At 39.8% G+C, this 18,370-nt stretch overlaps 1 protein-coding gene across 6 annotated transcripts in view; it reads right to left on the minus strand.

Annotated features, from left to right (window-relative positions):
• Positions 1-18,370, minus strand: part of MRTFA (myocardin related transcription factor A) — a 202,588-nt gene that overhangs the window by 38,943 nt on the left and 145,275 nt on the right. For all 6 annotated transcript variants that reach the window (XM_067010255.1, XM_067010253.1, XM_067010252.1 and 3 more), the window contains one exon: positions 1,319-1,384. In XM_067010255.1, coding sequence (XP_066866356.1) covers positions 1,319-1,325 — 7 coding nt within the window. In that variant the 5' untranslated portion in view covers positions 1,326-1,384. The remainder of the gene's footprint in view (positions 1-1,318; positions 1,385-18,370) is intronic.

Below are 18,370 nucleotides of genomic sequence, written 5' to 3' on the forward strand. Positions count from 1 at the left end.
CACCTTGCCAATCTTAACTGGCCCCGACTCTCTCCTCACTTACTAAGCCCAGCCACAATGGCTTCCTTGATGTTTGCAAACATGCCAGGCTTACTTAACTGCACTAGGCCCTTACACTTGCTTTTCTTTCTTCCTGGGCCCTCTTCCTGCTTCTGAATCACTGACTCCATCATATCCTTCAGATCTCAGCTCAAATATTTCCTCCTCAAGAAGGCCTTTCTTGACCAACTTGTCCAAAGTGATTCCATCTCATTCCTATTATTTATTAATATACCAACCAGTTAATTTACTTCACAGCATTTACCACGTTTTAAAGTAACTGTGTTTGTCTCCCTGTTTGTTATATTATCAGTCTTCTAAGTACAAAACTCCTGAGAGCAGGAGTTGAACCTATCTTCCTGTATCAACAGGCACACACTAGGTACTCAATATTTGGAATGAATGAGTGAATGAGAATTAGGAAAGTACAGTAGCAGTAGGTTAGCAGGCATTGAGTTGAGGTGATAAACATCAATCAGTTCTCCCACTATGAAGCTAGAAGTTGTTGTATGATATATAAATTTTTACTTCATTAGGGTGTGTCCAAGTAGCAGTTAACACATAAAGATAAAAGAAATGAGAGGGAGAGCCTAACTCTCTGCTGATGACTTAAAAAGAAATGTCAAAAAAAGCAAAATTTTGCTGGCTTCAGCTTCCACTCATTTTATAAGGCTATTGGTAGTAAAAGCAAATTTTCTTACTTCTAACAGATGCCAAGGTTGGCTTTATTTCTCCCAAGTGATGCAGTTCTACACCAAGCCCAGCCCTGCGATAGCCCCATCAATGACTCCATTCAGGCACACCCATCCCCACGCCAGCCTTAGGGTATATCTGAGGCTCTCACTCTAAATAAAACCGGGGTTGACTCAGAATACTAGATGGAAAAGGGCTGTCTCTTCCCAAGCACCCGAACACTAAGGCAAAACACATGCGAGAAGTGTTCTTCCTCACAGTACCCCAGCTCAAGATCTGTTCCTCCTATAAAGGGAAGTATAATAGGGTGTAGAAACCCTTTAAAACGTGCAGTTCAGAAGCTAAGGATGATTCAATGGTACCGTTAAACCTAACACAGTTTCACTGAACTTGATCCATTTAGGGCTGTTTTCTTAACTATCACCGATTGAGAGGCCCTGAACTTGGAAGAGCATGACAAAGAAAGGAGTGAACCCTGTGGGCCTTGTTTTCTGTTAGATGCTCCCTGTGGCATACTGGGTACACACACCGCATCCTAAAAGCAACTCTATCAAGCGCTGAGAGAGGGAGAGAGAGTGGTACTTACGTGGCATGATCCCTTGGCTCACCAGTTCCTCCCGCGTCCGGCGCTGCTGGAGCTTCAACTGCAGCACTGCATGGCAGCAAAGAGAGAGGGGAGATCAAGGCTCAGTTGGGCATTCCACCACAAAAGACACATTTTCAAATGCAAAGAAAGCCTCGAAACAGAAGGGTGTAGTGTGAAAGAAGGATCCCCTTTAATTGTGACTGTAATTGCAGAAGTGGCCTGATACAGCACGGTTTCCGTATTCTGCTGTGGGCGGCAAGAGGAAGTTGCAAAGGGTCTTGCCGGGCGATAACAATCCACAAAGTACCAAAGCCTTGCATCTTGCTCAAAACCTTCTACAACACTGTGTCCTCCTCCAAGACGAAAAAAAACACAAATTCTTAACTCAAAGAAAACACAATGAGGACCACCGCGGAGCAGAAAAAGCTTTCTAGATGTTCCACACCTTCTTTCTGGTAGCAAATGTTTACCACCGTAAGTATAGCGAGTGATAGATCAGGAAGTATTAGTTATTTGTAAAATCTTTTCTTTTGTATCTAAAAATTATACCTATTTTCAGCAAGCAATGGATGTCCGTGGACCAGAAAATATTTTGCCGTTAAGATAACTCTTCTCTGCCTCTTCCTCTTCACTTAGAGCCTTTTTCTGTTAACATGAAACAACAAAGCTAGGTGATTCAAAGCACATCCGGACTAAGGGAGGGTGATGGGTGTTTCTACTATTTCTACTCTGGCAACACCACCTGATATAACAAGTTAATAGGATTTTTTTTTTAAGTAAAAAGCCAATTATCTCTATTTCAAATGCCAGTGAAACCTAAAGGGTATTACCACTGCACACCATACAGAATGACAAAAGCACAGCCTCCATTCAGAGACTAAGTGAGAAAATGTCCAGAAAAGGAGGGTTAAGAGGATCTCACGGGTCAAGGGAAGTTCCCTTATATGATAAGTCTTCAATTATAAGGTCCCTGCAAGTCACATCTGAGGGGGACCTGTATCTATTAGGAACCATATTACCCTAATGTCTGCCTTTTTTAATCCACAAAGCAGTTTTTAAGAAGGTCTCCAAAAACTGCAAAACCGTAACTAGTCTCTCCTGACTATATCTCAAATTCAGCAGGTCCAAAACCTATCTTTCCCCCCCCAAACCTAATCTACTTCCCATCCTTTTTCTCTTTAATGGTATCACTATCCTTTTCCCCAGTACTAATACTAAAACTTCTGAGCCAACTTCAACTCTGCCACCTCCTCACGCTCCTATTTTATCAAGTTTACTACATTTCCTTGTGTTGCAGTGACAGCACTGTGTCTCGCCCACTCTCAGTCACCCCGATCAAGATTGTCCAATTACTCTTCCTCCAGTACCATGAACTTTTCCAACTCCTTATTCACGTCACCTGGAAATGCCCAACTCTTCACCTGACCTTCCCAACTCACTCCTCCCCAGCACTGAGAATTACTCCAGGCCTCCTGTGAGCTACCTTTTATCTGTTATAAAAAGTAGAGTGATATTTTGCCCTGTGAAAGACTTACCCTCTGAATAAATCTTCTCTCTCGTACCAGTTTATAAACTCCTGGGGGCGGGGCAGGGAATATATCTTACTAATCTATGAACCACCCCCCAAGAGCACTTAATACACAGTAAGCATTTAACAATTGTTTCTTAAACTGAACTGGGTCTCTAAATGATGATACATACAGCCTGAGAAATCTAATCAGGAGGGTATTATTATTATTATTATTATTTACAAATTAACATTGTTAAAAATAAAGACAGCCTTGCAGAATAAAATATAAAAGCAGCAACAGCCACACTAATAGCTAACATTTATAGAACATGTGCTCTGTGCCAGATACTGTCCTACATTCGTTCATGCTTTAACTCACTTAATCTTCATAACTTCCCTATGGAGAGAACAGGTATTATTATTTTATAGGTAAGGAAAATGAGGCCCAGAGAGATTAAGTAGGTTACCTAAGGTGATCTACTAATAAGAGGTACAACAGGTTTTGAACCCAAGCATTCTGATTCCAGAACCTGGGCTCCTTACTTCTCTGCCTCTCTGGGGTCTTTTGGAAGCCTGTGCTGCTGAGATAAACCGGCATGGAGTATGATCACCTGGGTTCATTCTGTGGTAAGACAAAGGGGATGAGGGAAATGGATGGTTCAGGCCACGTCAAAGAAGTTTGGGTGATCAGTTTCAGTAAAAAAATTTAATCTAAGAACTTGATTTCAGAATAAATTACAGATCAACAGCAGTAGTAATAATAAAATAAAATTATAATAGGAGTCATTGAGTGTTGCTATGTGTCAGCCTTATGTTAAGTGATTGACATGCTTTTCACTTGTTTAATTTAAAAAAAAAAAAAAAAAAGCCCTCTTTTTTACATCGGGACTTGGGAGCTGCTCTGTGGTGCTTGGAACAATGGCTTTCTGTGTAATGGAACTGTTATGTGGAGAAGCTAAGATGCAAAGGAAAGTTCCAAAACATATGGGAGAATGTTTGCTGGAAAATGACTTGGTTAAAACCTGACAATCCTACCAGCATCCTGCAGGTTGATAAATACTAATGAAGCTACGAATGTCACCGATTGATGAACAGCTTCATTTTAAATGAGGGGTTGCTGTCTGCCTATTGAAAGAGGCCAGTTTGCTATGAAGTTCCTAAGGTGTAAACTTTTCTGGCTAGCGCCACGAGATCTACTTGTCTGTTTTATGAAAAACTGGTGATCAGGAAAAGCTCTTCATTTTATGGACACAGAAAGAAAACAAAACTCAAGACAGATTATTTATTTTTAAGTTTGAAATTGCATTTGTAAATAGATTTCTGAGCCGACATCAAATCTAGATTAATGCATCCATAAGATTCAAGCCATTTCTATTTAATCATGTCACTGCCCTAGAGTCATAACCTGTTATTGATATTTTCTAGCTCTGAAACTCTTTTTAATGGAAAATTCTTTTTCAGTTATCTAGCCTTGTAATTAAAAAATTTTGAAGGGGGGTAAAAAAAGCCCTGTGGGAATAGTACAATTATTATCTCCATTTTACAGATGAGAAAACTAAGGATCAAACCTTTAAACTTTTGCCTTAGGTCAGATGGCTCAAAAGTGCTGGAACTAGGATTCACACCAGGTCGCTGTGACGCTAAAGTGAAGGTACTTAATACTGTGCCACATGTCTCCTTGGAAGAAAGAAAGGAGGGCCAGGCAGGATAAAGTAAGAGAGGAAAAAAGGGCATATTTTAGAGTGTTTCTAAGGCCCCGTGTAAGATGAGCTATTAGAAAAGGATTAAATATAACAAACTGATTTGACTTCAGAGAACAGGGAAACCTAATGCAATTCAGTAAGTGAACTCTTCAAAAAAACAATAACCAATGAAAACTCTATTATCCAAGAATAATTTTGAAGTATCAGTATCAGCCTTCCTAAAAACCCATATACAGATAGGGCCATAAGGGATCCATTATGCAAACTTACTGACTGAAAAACTTCTTGCTTCATGAAAGCAAAAATTTAACTCTATGATTCGAGCTTTTTATGGAGTTTTTTTTTTTTTTTTTTTTAAACAGCTCTAGGTCAAAGAGGAAGGTTCATCTAATAAACCTTTTCCATCTCTAAAACTAAATGAAATTAAAGTTCAGTTATATGAAAATTCCATCTTGTGCCTCTCAGCAGTTAACTCCAAACTCTATGCTTATCTGAAATCTGACCAAGTTTTCCATTTACATAAGAGAATTAACCCTGTATCAGTATACTCTGGGTATTGCTATAACTTGATTGTAGGTATGTATTATTTTATACATTGCATAACCCCTGCTAACCCTAACAATGTTTATAAGGAGGAAAATAAAAGCCCTAAGCAGTAAATTCAGAATTATGGTGTAATGTATCTGTTTGGCTCTGTATATATACAACAATCCTTCTTCTAAGACTTTCAGCTACAAAGAAATGCATATTTACATGAATTTCTCCTTTCCTTAGTCTATCTTTTTTTTTTTTTTTTTTTTTTTTTTTTTTTTTGGTATGCGGGCCTCTCACTGCTGTGGCCCCTCCCGTTGCGGAGCACAGGCTCCGGACGCGCAGGCCCAGCGGCCATGGCTCACGGGCCCAGTCGCTCCGCGGCATACGGGATCCTCCCGGACCAGGGCACGAACCCGTGTCCCCTGCATCGGCAGGCGGACTCTCAACCACTGCGCCACCAGGGAAGCCCTCCTTAGTCTATCTTAATTCCTCTTAATTCTAAGCACTCTAAATAAAATGGCTTTATGTTTCCAGGCCTTGAGGATTATTCATTTTAGAACAAATCATTTAATAAGTGACTTTGGGTAAATACCATATTATGTATTATGTATATTATGTATTACGTATTATCTTATTGTACATCACCATTTAGATTTCCTCTCTATTCCCCAAGTCAATAAAAACTAAACAAAAATACCTATTTGTGTACAAGCATGCATCTTCATACCTTCGCTCTTAGTGAATTCCACAAAGTTAATATATTATCTGTTTCTAAATGGGTCTGTGCAAGCAGCCTATATATAGATGACCAGATGTCTTTAAAGCTGATGCATGGTGAATCAACTGAGTTGCCTGCCAGAAAAGGACTGGAATAAAAAGAAACAAACCGTAAAGTGGGGAACCCTGGGTTCTCCATTCCCCATGAAAATTATCAAGTTTTCCATTTGTTTCAAAGACAGGAGATCAACTGCTATTTGAATAACTGGCTACTTGGGAAATCAAAGCAAGGGAAGGAACTTCACATATTTCTGCCCTGTACGACCATGGAGGTATACTGATGGTATTCAAGGGATAATGCCCAAGAAGTGAACACATCAAACAACTGCGTCAACTGGGTCTCGAAAGAAAAAGCAAAAATAAGTGCTGTGTTCTCAAGTCCAGCTCTATGGCTTCCACTGGCCAGTAGTTCTGGATTTTGCTGAAAAGAGAGATGCGCAGCTCAGTAGGTTGCTCCTACCTTATTCATATTTACCCATTATTGATTTCACCATGGCTTCCAGAATAGGGAGGCTTTAAAGTATAAGTTATGAGGGAAGTAGAAAAGAAGAGGAATGGGTTAGTATGGGAATGACTGGGAAAGAACAAAAATACTCCCTCTGCATCGTCCTTTGCTCAGGATGAAGACCTCTTCAACAAAGATTCTGACTGCAACTCAGCTCTATTCGAAACACTGATGAATCTTTTTCTCAGTTCTTTAAATATGGATATGAAATTTTAAATTAAACCTAATCAAATGACAATGAATTTGATCACAGCTCTTCAGACTATTTATGTTACAAAAAGGCTCCAAAATAAACTTGTTAACAAATAAGGGAAATGCTCCTTGACTAGAAATTATATGCTAGTCCAGAAAGTGCTGTATCAGAAACTCAGTGAGGTTTACATGCTTGAGGAGAGGAAAAGGCAAACAAGCCTTCTCAAAAATCTTTTCTCTCCCCACCCCCCAACCCCGCTAGGATAGTTGACCCTAAGTTATGGAGGTTCTCATACTTCAGAGGAGGAAATTACTACCCAGAAATGATCAACTGAAAGACTGGCCTGGTTGGAGTTAAGTGTGAAAGCATGAGTTTTCATGAGAATTAAAAGTGACCCTCATACTAAGCTAGTAAAATAAAAAGGACGAATACACTAGAAAATAAATTAGATGTCATTTCTGGCATTCCTAAGGTACAACTAATACTAGAAGATTTCGGGACTTCCAGGGTAGTTCAGTGGGTAAGACTCTGTGCTCCCATTGCAGGGGGCTTGGGTCCGATCCCCGGTCGGGGAACTAGATCCCACATGCATGTGGCAACTAAGAGTCCGCATGCTGCAATAAGTCCACAAGCGGCAACGAAGATCCCGCATGCTGCAACTAAGACCCAGAGCAGCCAAAATAAATAAATAAATATTTTTTAAAAGACTAGAAGATTTCTCCATTTTGTTTTAATTCAATTTCATGATACTTACTTAAATGATTTAGAATAAGGAATCTTTTGATTTATCTCCTCATGAATTACAAACTACCTCACTCTTGATAATGAACAAATATGCAGAAAATCAACAAGAATATAGAAAACTTGAATACACTCCACCCAACAACTGCAGAATACATATTTTTCTCAAGCACACATGGAACAGTCTCTAGGACAGGTCATATACTAGGCCATAAAACCAGTCTTAGTGAGTTTAAATGGATTTAAATCATACAAAGTACATTCTTTGACTACAATGAAATTAAATTAGAAACCAACAACAGAAGAAAATTTGGGAAATTCATAATTATGTAGAAATTAAATAACACACTCTTAAGTAGCTAATGGGTCAAAGGAAAAATAATAGGGAAATTAGAAAGTATTCTGAACTGAACAATATATCAAAATTTATGGGATATATCTAAAGTAGTGCTTAGAGGGAAATTCATAGATTTAAATGCCTATATCAGAAAAGAAGATCTCAAATACATACTATAAAGCCTTCACCTTAAGAAGCTAGAAAAAGAAGTGCAAACTAAACCCAAGGAAAGTAGAAGAAAGTTAAAGAAGAAAGGAATTATACAGAAAACAGAAAAATAGAGAAAACCAATGGAACCAAAAGTTTTTGTTTAAAAATATCAACAAAACTGACAAATCTTTAGTTAGAATGACCAAGAAAAGAGACATAAAACAGATGCAAAATTCAGCAATGTAAAAGGAGATATTACCACCAACTATAGTAAGTAAGTTAAAAGGGAATACTATGAAGAACCATATGCCAACAAACTAGGTAACTTAGATGAAGTGGACAAATTCCTAGAAAGGCACAAATGACTGAAACTGACTCAAGAAAAAACAGAATATCCAGAGAGACCTATAAAAAGTAAAGAGATTTTCCTTTTTTTGAGGAGAAAAGAAAAACCAAGGCTCAGATGGCTTCACTGGTAAATTTTACCAAACATTTAAGAGAAGAATTAATACTAATGCTTCACAAACTCTTCCAGAAAACAGAGAAGGGAACACTTCCCAACTCCCTCTATGAGGCTAGCATTACTCTGATACCAAAGCCAGAGAAAGACATCACAAAACAACTACAGACCAATGTCCCTTATGAACACAGACACAAAAATTCTCAACAAAATACTAGAAAATAGAAGCCAGGACTGGAACCAAATCTTTTGTATTCTTACCCTTGTATTCTTTCCCCCATTCCAGTGATTCTCAACCTTAACTTCCCAAATAAAATCATCTGAGAATGTCTTCAATTGGTCTGGAGTGGAGCCTGGACATCAGCATTTTTCAAAAGCTTGCCAGATGATTCCAATGTAGTGTCAGGTTAACAACTGCTGCCCCATTTAATGCTACTTTGTCCTAACTTAAATTCACTTTACACTGGAAAATTAAACATGTTCCATCCATGTTCATGATGCCAATTATAAATCATGCTGAGTAACTAGTACTGCACAGATTTAATTCACCTTTCTTTTGATGCTCCCAATTAATTGCTTTTAAAGCACATCATCCTTTGGTGTGAACTGAACAATGGTTGAATCTTTTTAAGTTAAATATTTTGTTTTAAATTTGTTTAAAAGTTTGTAACAGTAGAGGACTTTCATTTTCTAATACACTTCTTCCAGAAAAATTATTTGTCATCTACTACTGAAGGTTTAAATGTCAAGGGGAAAAAAATGGCTAAAGAACTTAATAAACAGATAAAATCTGGTATCTCTAGACTCACTTCCGTGACTTTTCTAAATCTAATGCACTTGATATGATGCATCATCTTCTAAGTTCTCTTTTAAACACAGCCTAGCACACTTATTTAATAAATATTGTTAAAACTAATTTCAGATAGTATATTCTTACTCCAAATTCTGTTCTTTCTATAAATCCCGAAAGCCTGATCTCATAATAATTGGTACATTTTTCCTCCTCATTAACCTTCAGGTACCAATCCCAGAAGAAATAAGCAAATACAATTCAATTCAGCAATAGACAACACCACCTCTAGCTTCAAACTGGAGAATGTGTTTTACTGGGAAGAGAAGGAACAGTGCGGTAAAACCCATAGCCTTATGTGAAGCTTAGCATGCTCATAATTAGAATATTCATCTTTGCAGCAGTGAATTACACCTATGTTACTGGTGTATTTTCATAGTTCAGTTTATCCTATAAACTGCAAAATCACCCAAATTGTAAAACCACATCACCTATCACTTAGAACCAAAGACTAGTCTCTGAACACCCACTCATTTCATTATTAGAGTATATGAATAAAAGTAGGTGAAGGGTGTTTATGTCAATTATATCTCAATTTTCAAATTAATTATTTATTTTTTAAAAGTAGGTGAAGGTACCCCCAAAGGAAGGTATTTCTCATTTCTACTGCCTGGGCTACTTGACAGCATCACCACCAAAATAAGGACTGGGAGTCGAGGTGAGCAAAGAGCTCTCCTCTCTGCATCCTCTCATTCTTCACTCATCTAACAGATACGTTAGGGTTCATACTAGTAGGCTGGATACACCTATGGTCTCTGCTCACATAAAGCTTTCAGTCCAGTGGGGAAACTGACATCAAATCACATATAAATAAGTACAAGTTGTGATCAATGTTTTACAAGAAAGAATAAAGGATATGAGAGAGGTCAGACCCTGGAATTCACAGTTACTCCTCCTTTAATATTCTGTGATAACTAACTTTCCAGATTTCCTCTTCACTATTTTTTAGATGATTTTTAAAATTCTCTTCACTATTATAGAGTCAATTATTTAAGATACTAACAATCCTTGAGAAACAGAGATGTCAAGGTAAGCTGTATTAAAATAAGTAAGTTAAGACAGTTTCATTTAGTCACTTTACACATATTTGCTTAGTAGCTCGAGGGTTCACATACTAGTTGGTCAGCACACCTATGCACCTCATATTCATGTCTTACTCAGTTATCCCTCAGTTCCTGTCAAAACTTTCCTCGGCATTCACTCAAGAAATATGAGGGTCTACTACACGTGCCAGCCACTGAGCTTGCTGTGGGGATACAGTAGTGACCAGGCAGAGTCACTGCCTTCAGTGGTTGTTTGAGGGAAACAACCATCGAATAAGGACTTATACGAGTGAAGAGTATTTTCAAAGAAAACATTACTCAGACACCACATCCCAACTAAGTGGTTTGATGGTTCCCATGATTCAATGCATGCACTCAAGCATCTTTTGTACTCTCAAAGCCAGGGCCCGGCGCTAGAAATAGATATGTGAATAAGACATGGTTCTCATGCTCAAGGAATTCTTAAGTCTAATGCAAAAAAAGGGACTCAAAACGGATAATTACAATGCTATAAGACACTGGTGTCTGTAATATAGATTTTTTACTTAAAAAGTCACAGAAAAATGCAACTTTAGCTAGCACACACTACTACGGGTCCCTGCCAAACTCAAGTCATTTGGTCTTATGTGTGCTACACACATACGCGTAAATAATAAAACGATGTGTTGGTTTCTTAAAAATATAAATTCAAATAGTTACGTATTTTTTAGGTGCTATGGGAATACAAAGGTGACACTACCCAACGCTGGAAGTCACAGAGAAAGAGAAACAAGATCCTTTCTATGTGCGGTAGGACAAGTGAACATATAAATTGGCCCTTAAAAATATTTTATCCCTATGATTAGCTTGAACTAATGTTTCGAGTAATTTTCTGATTTCATTCTCCCAAAGAATACTCCTCTGGGCCCCTGTTTACTGTACTGTCTCATAAGGCCTTTCTGAGAGAGACTAGAAAGATGTCAAAGAGCGGGGAGAGGTGCCTCTGTGCTCCCTTACTCCTCTCCACTGCTCTTCCTGCTTCCTGGTTCTCATTCTTACCCTGTCCTACAGCATCCCTGGAATTCTTTTTCTTCTGTTCCTTATATATAATTTCTCAAGCTCTCTAAGCTCTAAATTTCTCTAGTCCTTTTCATGATTAATTTTCTTCCGTCAACTTGGGAAACCAGCTGGAATGGGTTAGCACAGCGTACACAGCACTAAAAATGTATTTCTGGCCTATGCTTTTACTATAAACAATAGCATTTTAAAGGCCCAGTGTATTCTATAATTAGTCCTACTCTTAACCAGAAAGCATTTACTATCAACTTAACTATGACTCCAGGGAGAGGGGCAAGCAATGCATATTGAGTTGGTTATATGAATATTTTATAAGTTCCATGTGAATGCAATACACTTAGAGAACTGAACTTTAAGGGCAAACCAAAAACATGAGAGAAAGAATGGGAAGACACGGGTTCCAGGCCTGGCTCTGCTGCTACCTAATCAACTCACTTAACATCGTTTAGCCTTGACTTTCTCACTATAATACAATTTGGAAAAATAACCCCTACCCTTTGAAGCTCAAAAAAACCTAATGTATGTGAAAAGTGCTTTGTAAAACTGTAACACAGACTATAAATGTTTCACTAGAGGTCTTTACATGAGATAGCTTTTCTCTAGGACAGGAGCAAGAACTGCTAGTACTGTAACCTGGTACCAAACCTCCAATGAGATGCTTTATTCTGCAGAGTAAAAGGGCCTTATATAAAAAACCTCCTTATTTAAAATCATGTCCCAAGTTGTAGCACAGGGGGAAGATGGAGGAGGGGAGGGGAGAGGTGGAGAGGAGAACTGCTTCCTTTTAGAAGGCAGTTCTGGAACATGCAGTCAGTGAAGAAGTACGCTCTGTTCCCAGACTCTAGACAACCTGGTATGTATAAAGAGCAAGACGCAGAGAAAGGCAGAAGAATCAGTACCCATTCATTAATAAAATTAAATATACAGGGAGTGTTCAAAACATGCTCCTGAAATTCTGAGCTGTCAATACCAAAACAGTAGTTAAAGGACCCAGAAAGGGGACTTCCCTGGTGGTCCAGTGGCTATGACTCTGCGCTCCCAATGCAGGGGGCCTGGGTTAGATGCCTGGTCAGGGAACTAGATCCCACATGCCACAACGAAGATCCAGCACGTGGCAATGAAGACCCCAAGTGCCGCAACTGAGACCAGGTGCAGCCAAATAAATAAATACTTAAAAAGAGAAAAGGACCCAGAAAGGTCCATTTATCTGTTGCCAGAGAATGAAGGATCTGCTAAAAGTCAAAAGGAGGAAGCAGAGGTGAGAGAAGGAAAGTTGATTCAGAGAGGGATCCTACTGATCCACCATCTAAAAAGCATATGGCTAAATGCACTACGGGGCTTCCCTGGTGGCGCAGTGGTTGAGAATCCGCCTGCCGATGCAGGGGACACGGGTTCGTGCCCCGGTCCGGGAAGATCCCACATGCCGCAGAGCGGCTGGGCCCGTGAGCCATGGCCACTGAGCCTGCGCGTCCGGAGCCTGCGCTCCGCAATGGGAGAGGCCACAACAGTGAGAGGCCCACGTACCACAAAAAAAAAAAAAAAAGATAAATGCACTACGGTATCCTAGATTGGATCTTGGAACGGAAAAAGGACATCAGTGGGAAAACAAATGAAATCTAAATAAAGTTTGGAGTTTGCTTAGTAGTGTGACCAATGTTAATCTTTTAGTTTTGACAAATGTACCAAAGGTATGTAAGATGCTAACATTAGGGGCAGTCGGTGAATGGTGTATGAGAACTCTAAACTATCTGTGCAACTTTTTTGTAAGTCTAAAATTATTCCATAAAACACAGACCTACTAGAGCATGGACTTGAGGACACGGGGAGGGGGAAGAGTAAGCTGTGACGAAGTGAGAGAGTGGCATGGACATATATACACTACCAAACGTAAAATAGATAGCTAGTGGGAAGCAGCCGCATGGCACAGGGAGATCACCTCGGTGCTTTGTGACCACCTAGAGGGGTGGGATAGGGAGGGTGGGAGGGAGAAGCAAGAGGGAAGAGATACGGGAACATATGTATATGTATAACTGATTCACTTTGTTGTGAAGCAGAAACTAACACACCATTGTAAAGCAATTATACTCCAATAAAGATGTAAAAAAAAAAAAAAGTATATGGAAAAAGAATAAAATAAAATAATTCCAAAACAAAAAGTTTATTTTAAAACCCCATGGATTTGACTCTCCTTTCAGAAAGATATACGAATCAATTACTAAAACATATCAAGGGTCAGGTTTTTCTTATTTTTTTCTTTTTAATAAATTTATTTTATTATTTATTTATTTATTTTTGGCTGCGTTGGGTCTTCATTGCTGCGCGGGCTTCCTCTAGTTGCAACAAGTGGGAGTTACTGTTCGTTGCAGCTTCTCATTGTGGTGGCTTCTCTTGTTGCAGAGCACAGGCTCTAGGCATGCGGGCCTCAGTAGTTGTGGTGTGCAGGCTCAGTAGTTGTGGCTCGCAGGCTTTAGAGTGCAGGCTCAGTAGTTGTGGCGTACAGGCTTAGTTGCTCTGCGGCATGTGGGATCCTCCCAGACCAAGGATCAAACCTGTGTCCCCTGCACTGGCAGGCAGATTCTTAACCACTGTGCTACCAAGGGAGTCCCAAAGTTGTTATTATTATACTATTTGCAGATGAGGAAATTGAGCGTTAGAGAAATTAAGCAATTTGCCCAAGGTCATAGGGTAAGTAAAGGGTAGAACAGAAATTGGAACCCAGCTCCATTTCAATTGACAACCTGAGCCCTTAACCACTATCACATGTTGTGCTTCTTTTCTTTCATAAAACACACCAGTTCTGCATGTTTAAAAATGACACTATATTATCTGCATGATGTGGCTGGAAAAAATTATCTATATGTTTACCAACCAGGGGAAAGTCCAGGTGATTTCAGTGAATAGTTTATGGCATTTCAGAATTCTAGAATTGAAAAGGCTCCCTCTATTCAAATTCCAAAAGACATAGAGACTATAGGAAACAGTGGTCACATGTAAAGGTCATTCAAAGGGGCTCCTCCCAGAGACAGGAGGCAGTCTGGAAGGATACCAGAGAACTCCACAGGCCCACTTGCCATTTGGCTCTCGAACAGGCAGAGAGTACCTGCTTGCTGGTACAACTTCCTTTCTGCAATCTGCCAGGGGTTCTTCCCTGGTACTAGGGAGATTCTGGGTTGATTCATTCATTCATTAATCAAACTAATGGTTATCATGCACCTATTATATGCTAGGCATTGTGCTAGGTGATATAGCAGTAAAATGGACAGATTGACGTCCCTGCCCTCACAGAGTATATGTCCTAGTGCAAAAAACAATAAATAAGTTACATATAACTTCCGGTGGTACATTATGTGAAGAAAAACACAGTGGAATAAGAGAAGAGAGAGTGACGGTGGGTGGTCAATTTTAGACCAAGTTCACAGGGAAGGTCCGCGTCTGAGGAGACAGATGACCCTTATGCAGAAACCTAAATAGCATGATAAACTATGAAAAGATTTGGAGAAAGAGTGCTCCAGGCAGCAGAAATAGCAAGTGCAAAGGCACCGAAGTAAGAAAAGGTTGTCTTGAGAAGGAAACTAAGATATAAGAATCTTAGTGTGATGAAGAATCGAACATGCTGATTTCCTATACTACGTAGTCACTGGGTTGGATGCACTACTACAGTGACTCATTTATCAATAATATCAACAGTTACTTAAGGTATGTATTGCCTCTCTTTTATAGATGAAGAAAAGGAGGTTCAAAGAGGTTAAGTAACTGTTTGCACAGCTAGTAAGAGGTAGAGCCAGAGTTCAATCACAGGTTGGCCTGATACCAAAGTCTGTGCTTTTTCTATTACATCACATTTAATGCCAGAGTCATAGCAAAAATATTATAAATAAGTAAATAAATCAAACTCCCACATCCTCAAAAAGCTGAGGCTCACCATTTCATTTTTGGTAGTTGCTCATCACCCCCTTGAAGCAATCTTCTCTAACTGCAGCAGACATATCTCAAACTGCCAGCCACTTCAATGTCATCTGTCTCTTTCCTGAGGATCTATAAGGCAATGCTCAAAACAACCCTCTGACAGAAGATCTGAGGATAACGTGCACTTGCACCACACCTCTGAATGGGTGGAGATAAATTGGGAATGTGCTTCCCTTGGACTGGCAGGGCCATCTGAACAAACCCTTCCAACATTAAAGGCACCAGGAACAGCATTTTCCCTGCCACATTAGTTCTGCACGTTCACCCAGAAAACATGGGCAGCTTCGAGTCTCATTTGTTCTTCCCTGCTGCATGACTGGTGCTGACATTTTGCACCCAACTTTGTTGAGGGCAGGTGACGGGTGGATAGACTCAAAACTTGGAACAGGGTAATTAAGCCAGAAGTGACAAAAAACTTTTTCCCTTAAAACTATATTAGAATATTTATTCCTTCTATATCTTTATAATATGGACTTGAAAACATATAGCATGGTAGGATAATCATGACTGAAATAATAAGGGAGGCCTATATTCTCATATAAATTCTGTAAATACTTGGAAAGTTAGTTTTTTTCTATTAAAGTACTTCCAACTTAGCTTCTTGACACTTTTGAAATTAACTTTCAGTGTTTGTAAAATTAATGACAGGTCACATAACTGACATTTTGATGGAAAAAAATGGTAAATTCTGATTAAAATAATTTTTAAATGAAAAAAATTTTAGGGGAAGAATTAGGGAGCAGAGAGGGTATTAGAAATTAGAAATTTGGTAAAACGGGTTAAAACACACACACACACACACACACACACACACACACACACACAATCTGAAAATGCGAATGTTTATGGGTAAACGTCTTCATGATATTTAAAGAAAAAATGGTAATAATTTCTCAACACTTAAATCCTAGGTAATATAAAATTTTATCTATTTTTCACAAAAAAATTAAAAGAATATTTAAAAATAAATTTTGGTAAAGGCTACAGCAAATCTTTTCTTTTCTGTAGAAGAATGAGATCCATAAAGTTCATGTAATATATGAGGTGTGAAAGCTACAAGCCTATCAGCTAAAACTGCTGAAAGGGTTAAAATTCTCAAGACCAAATCCATAAAGGAAAAGTCAGTCTATTATAATACTGTAGCCCATTTAACTACTGTAGGATTTTCCCATGCCCCATCCTCCCAGGTTTAATAAAGACACCTCAAAAGTAAACATGTAAGTAAGTATAAGGGCGGGCATGTTGTCAGGAGAACTGCAACTCTGTATTTCCTGAAGTTTGTGTGATCAAATTTGCAAGTGGAACATTTCAATACTGCAGGTTTTACACAAAATTTTACAAAACAAACCTGCATTAAGTTAAAGCAGAACTGAAATCAATGCCTTTTCTGGCCACTTCAGGAATGATTTCTGTGTGTTTTTCCCATCACAGAAGCCTCCTTTTTATTTAGATGTTTGGCTCCTTTAACACACACCATGGCTCAGAGTGGACAGTCCAGCTCCAAAGCTAAAATGGAAGCAGAATGCAAAGTGATCAACCGATTACCCAGTTATCACATACCACATCTTTCTAGAATAATTCTGAGTGATGCAGAGGGTGCCACACCTTTCAGCAGAATGCTGATTTTTAAAATATCCCGGATATTAGCTTACAGTTTCCTTCCTCCTGCATTTTCAAATCATCCCAGTAATAACACTCCTCCCTAAGAAGTCTCATCGTAGTTGTTTCAGAAAAGTGCATTAGACTTGTCTGAGGCACTGCGTGATACACAAGCAAGACCCCTCTTTCTCTGACTCTTCTGCCTCTCTGGAGCATGAAAACAGCCAGAACTACAGCAACAGCTGGGGATCATTAAACTGACAGAAATAGCATAGGAGACTCCATTGGTGTGTGAGTGGGGGGAGGAGAGGCTCAGTATCAGATTTTAAAAACCAAAAGGGCAACAGGAAAGCAGGGGACGGGGTGGGCAGGGTGAAGCCCAAGCAGTGCATCTCACCCAAATTTACACAGCTAGAGGGACGCACTGAAGCAAGTAAAGGGACAGGTGGCTGCAGCCTAACTTGCAGCCACCACCTATTCTCAGAGGGAAGGTGAGTCAAACCTAAAAATGTGAGTCAATGACAACAGGCTGGGGGAGAGGCAGGAGGGGAGCTGTGGTGTCTCAAACGCTAACCTTGGGTCACCCCCAGTCTGCAGGAATCACTTAGAGGATGTGAGTCAGTTCTGGGGCTGTGTGGACAATAAAAATCAACTTCAAGATGGTGGGGTAGGGGCAAGGGGAATGAGAATAGGTGCCAACCCCTCAGTGGACTCGGAGACCTCCGATCCCAAGGCATCCCCTCAACTGGGGAGGACCAAACACTAGATGAAACGCAGGCTCGCGGGCTGTTCATGCCAGAGCAGAGCCACGCCTCCAATGCTAGCTTTGTCACCTGGCAGGCCTCCGAAGGTCGGTACAGGAATGTGCCATCTGCCTGGCCCAGTGCCCCAGTGTATTCAGCACATATCTGAACGCCCTAGACGAGCTTTAGTCATATGGCCCCATGGGAGTGGGCTTGCATATCCTGATCTATGCCTTAAAGTCTGGTTAGTCCCAGGATCCCGGGGTACCTTCTCCACCCGCACACTTGCTAGGCTGTCATTTAATATCAAGGCCTCTCCCACCAAGGCATTTTCTTTATAACGAATCTTAGAGGACTGCAGTTTCAGACGGTTCCCCCACCTGCAAGCCTGAACAGGAAATGATTCAACTGCAGATATTATGACTGCAACTCTCTTTGGCAAGAGTGTTTAGTAACTGTGAGATTGCATGAACTTCAGCTGAACATTTTATTTGATACAGCTAATGATTTACTAGAGAAGGCTCCAGACTGATGGCTGTTCTCAGCAAAAAAAAAAAAAACAACCACTATACTACCCTCCTTCTAGAATGGATTGCTTCTTTTCTAACCCACAAACCTTGCAAGAAAATCTCCTAATGCATATTTCCAAAACCTGGTTTTCTATAATGAGTTAAAAAAAAACCTCACAACAGTTGGCTCATTCTGAATATTTGAAGTTAGTATTAAGCAAGGTAGAAGATATACAAAAATAAATCCAGGGCTTCCCTGGCGGCGCAGTGGTTGAGAGTCCGCCTGCCGATGCAGGGGACACAGGTTCGTGCCCCGATCCGGGAGGACCCCACATGGAGCGGCCGGGCCCGTGGGCCATGGCGGCTGAGCCTGCAC

Source organism: Kogia breviceps, chromosome 12, assembly GCF_026419965.1.
Source record: "Kogia breviceps isolate mKogBre1 chromosome 12, mKogBre1 haplotype 1, whole genome shotgun sequence".
Taxonomy (NCBI): Eukaryota; Metazoa; Chordata; class Mammalia; order Artiodactyla; family Physeteridae; genus Kogia; species Kogia breviceps.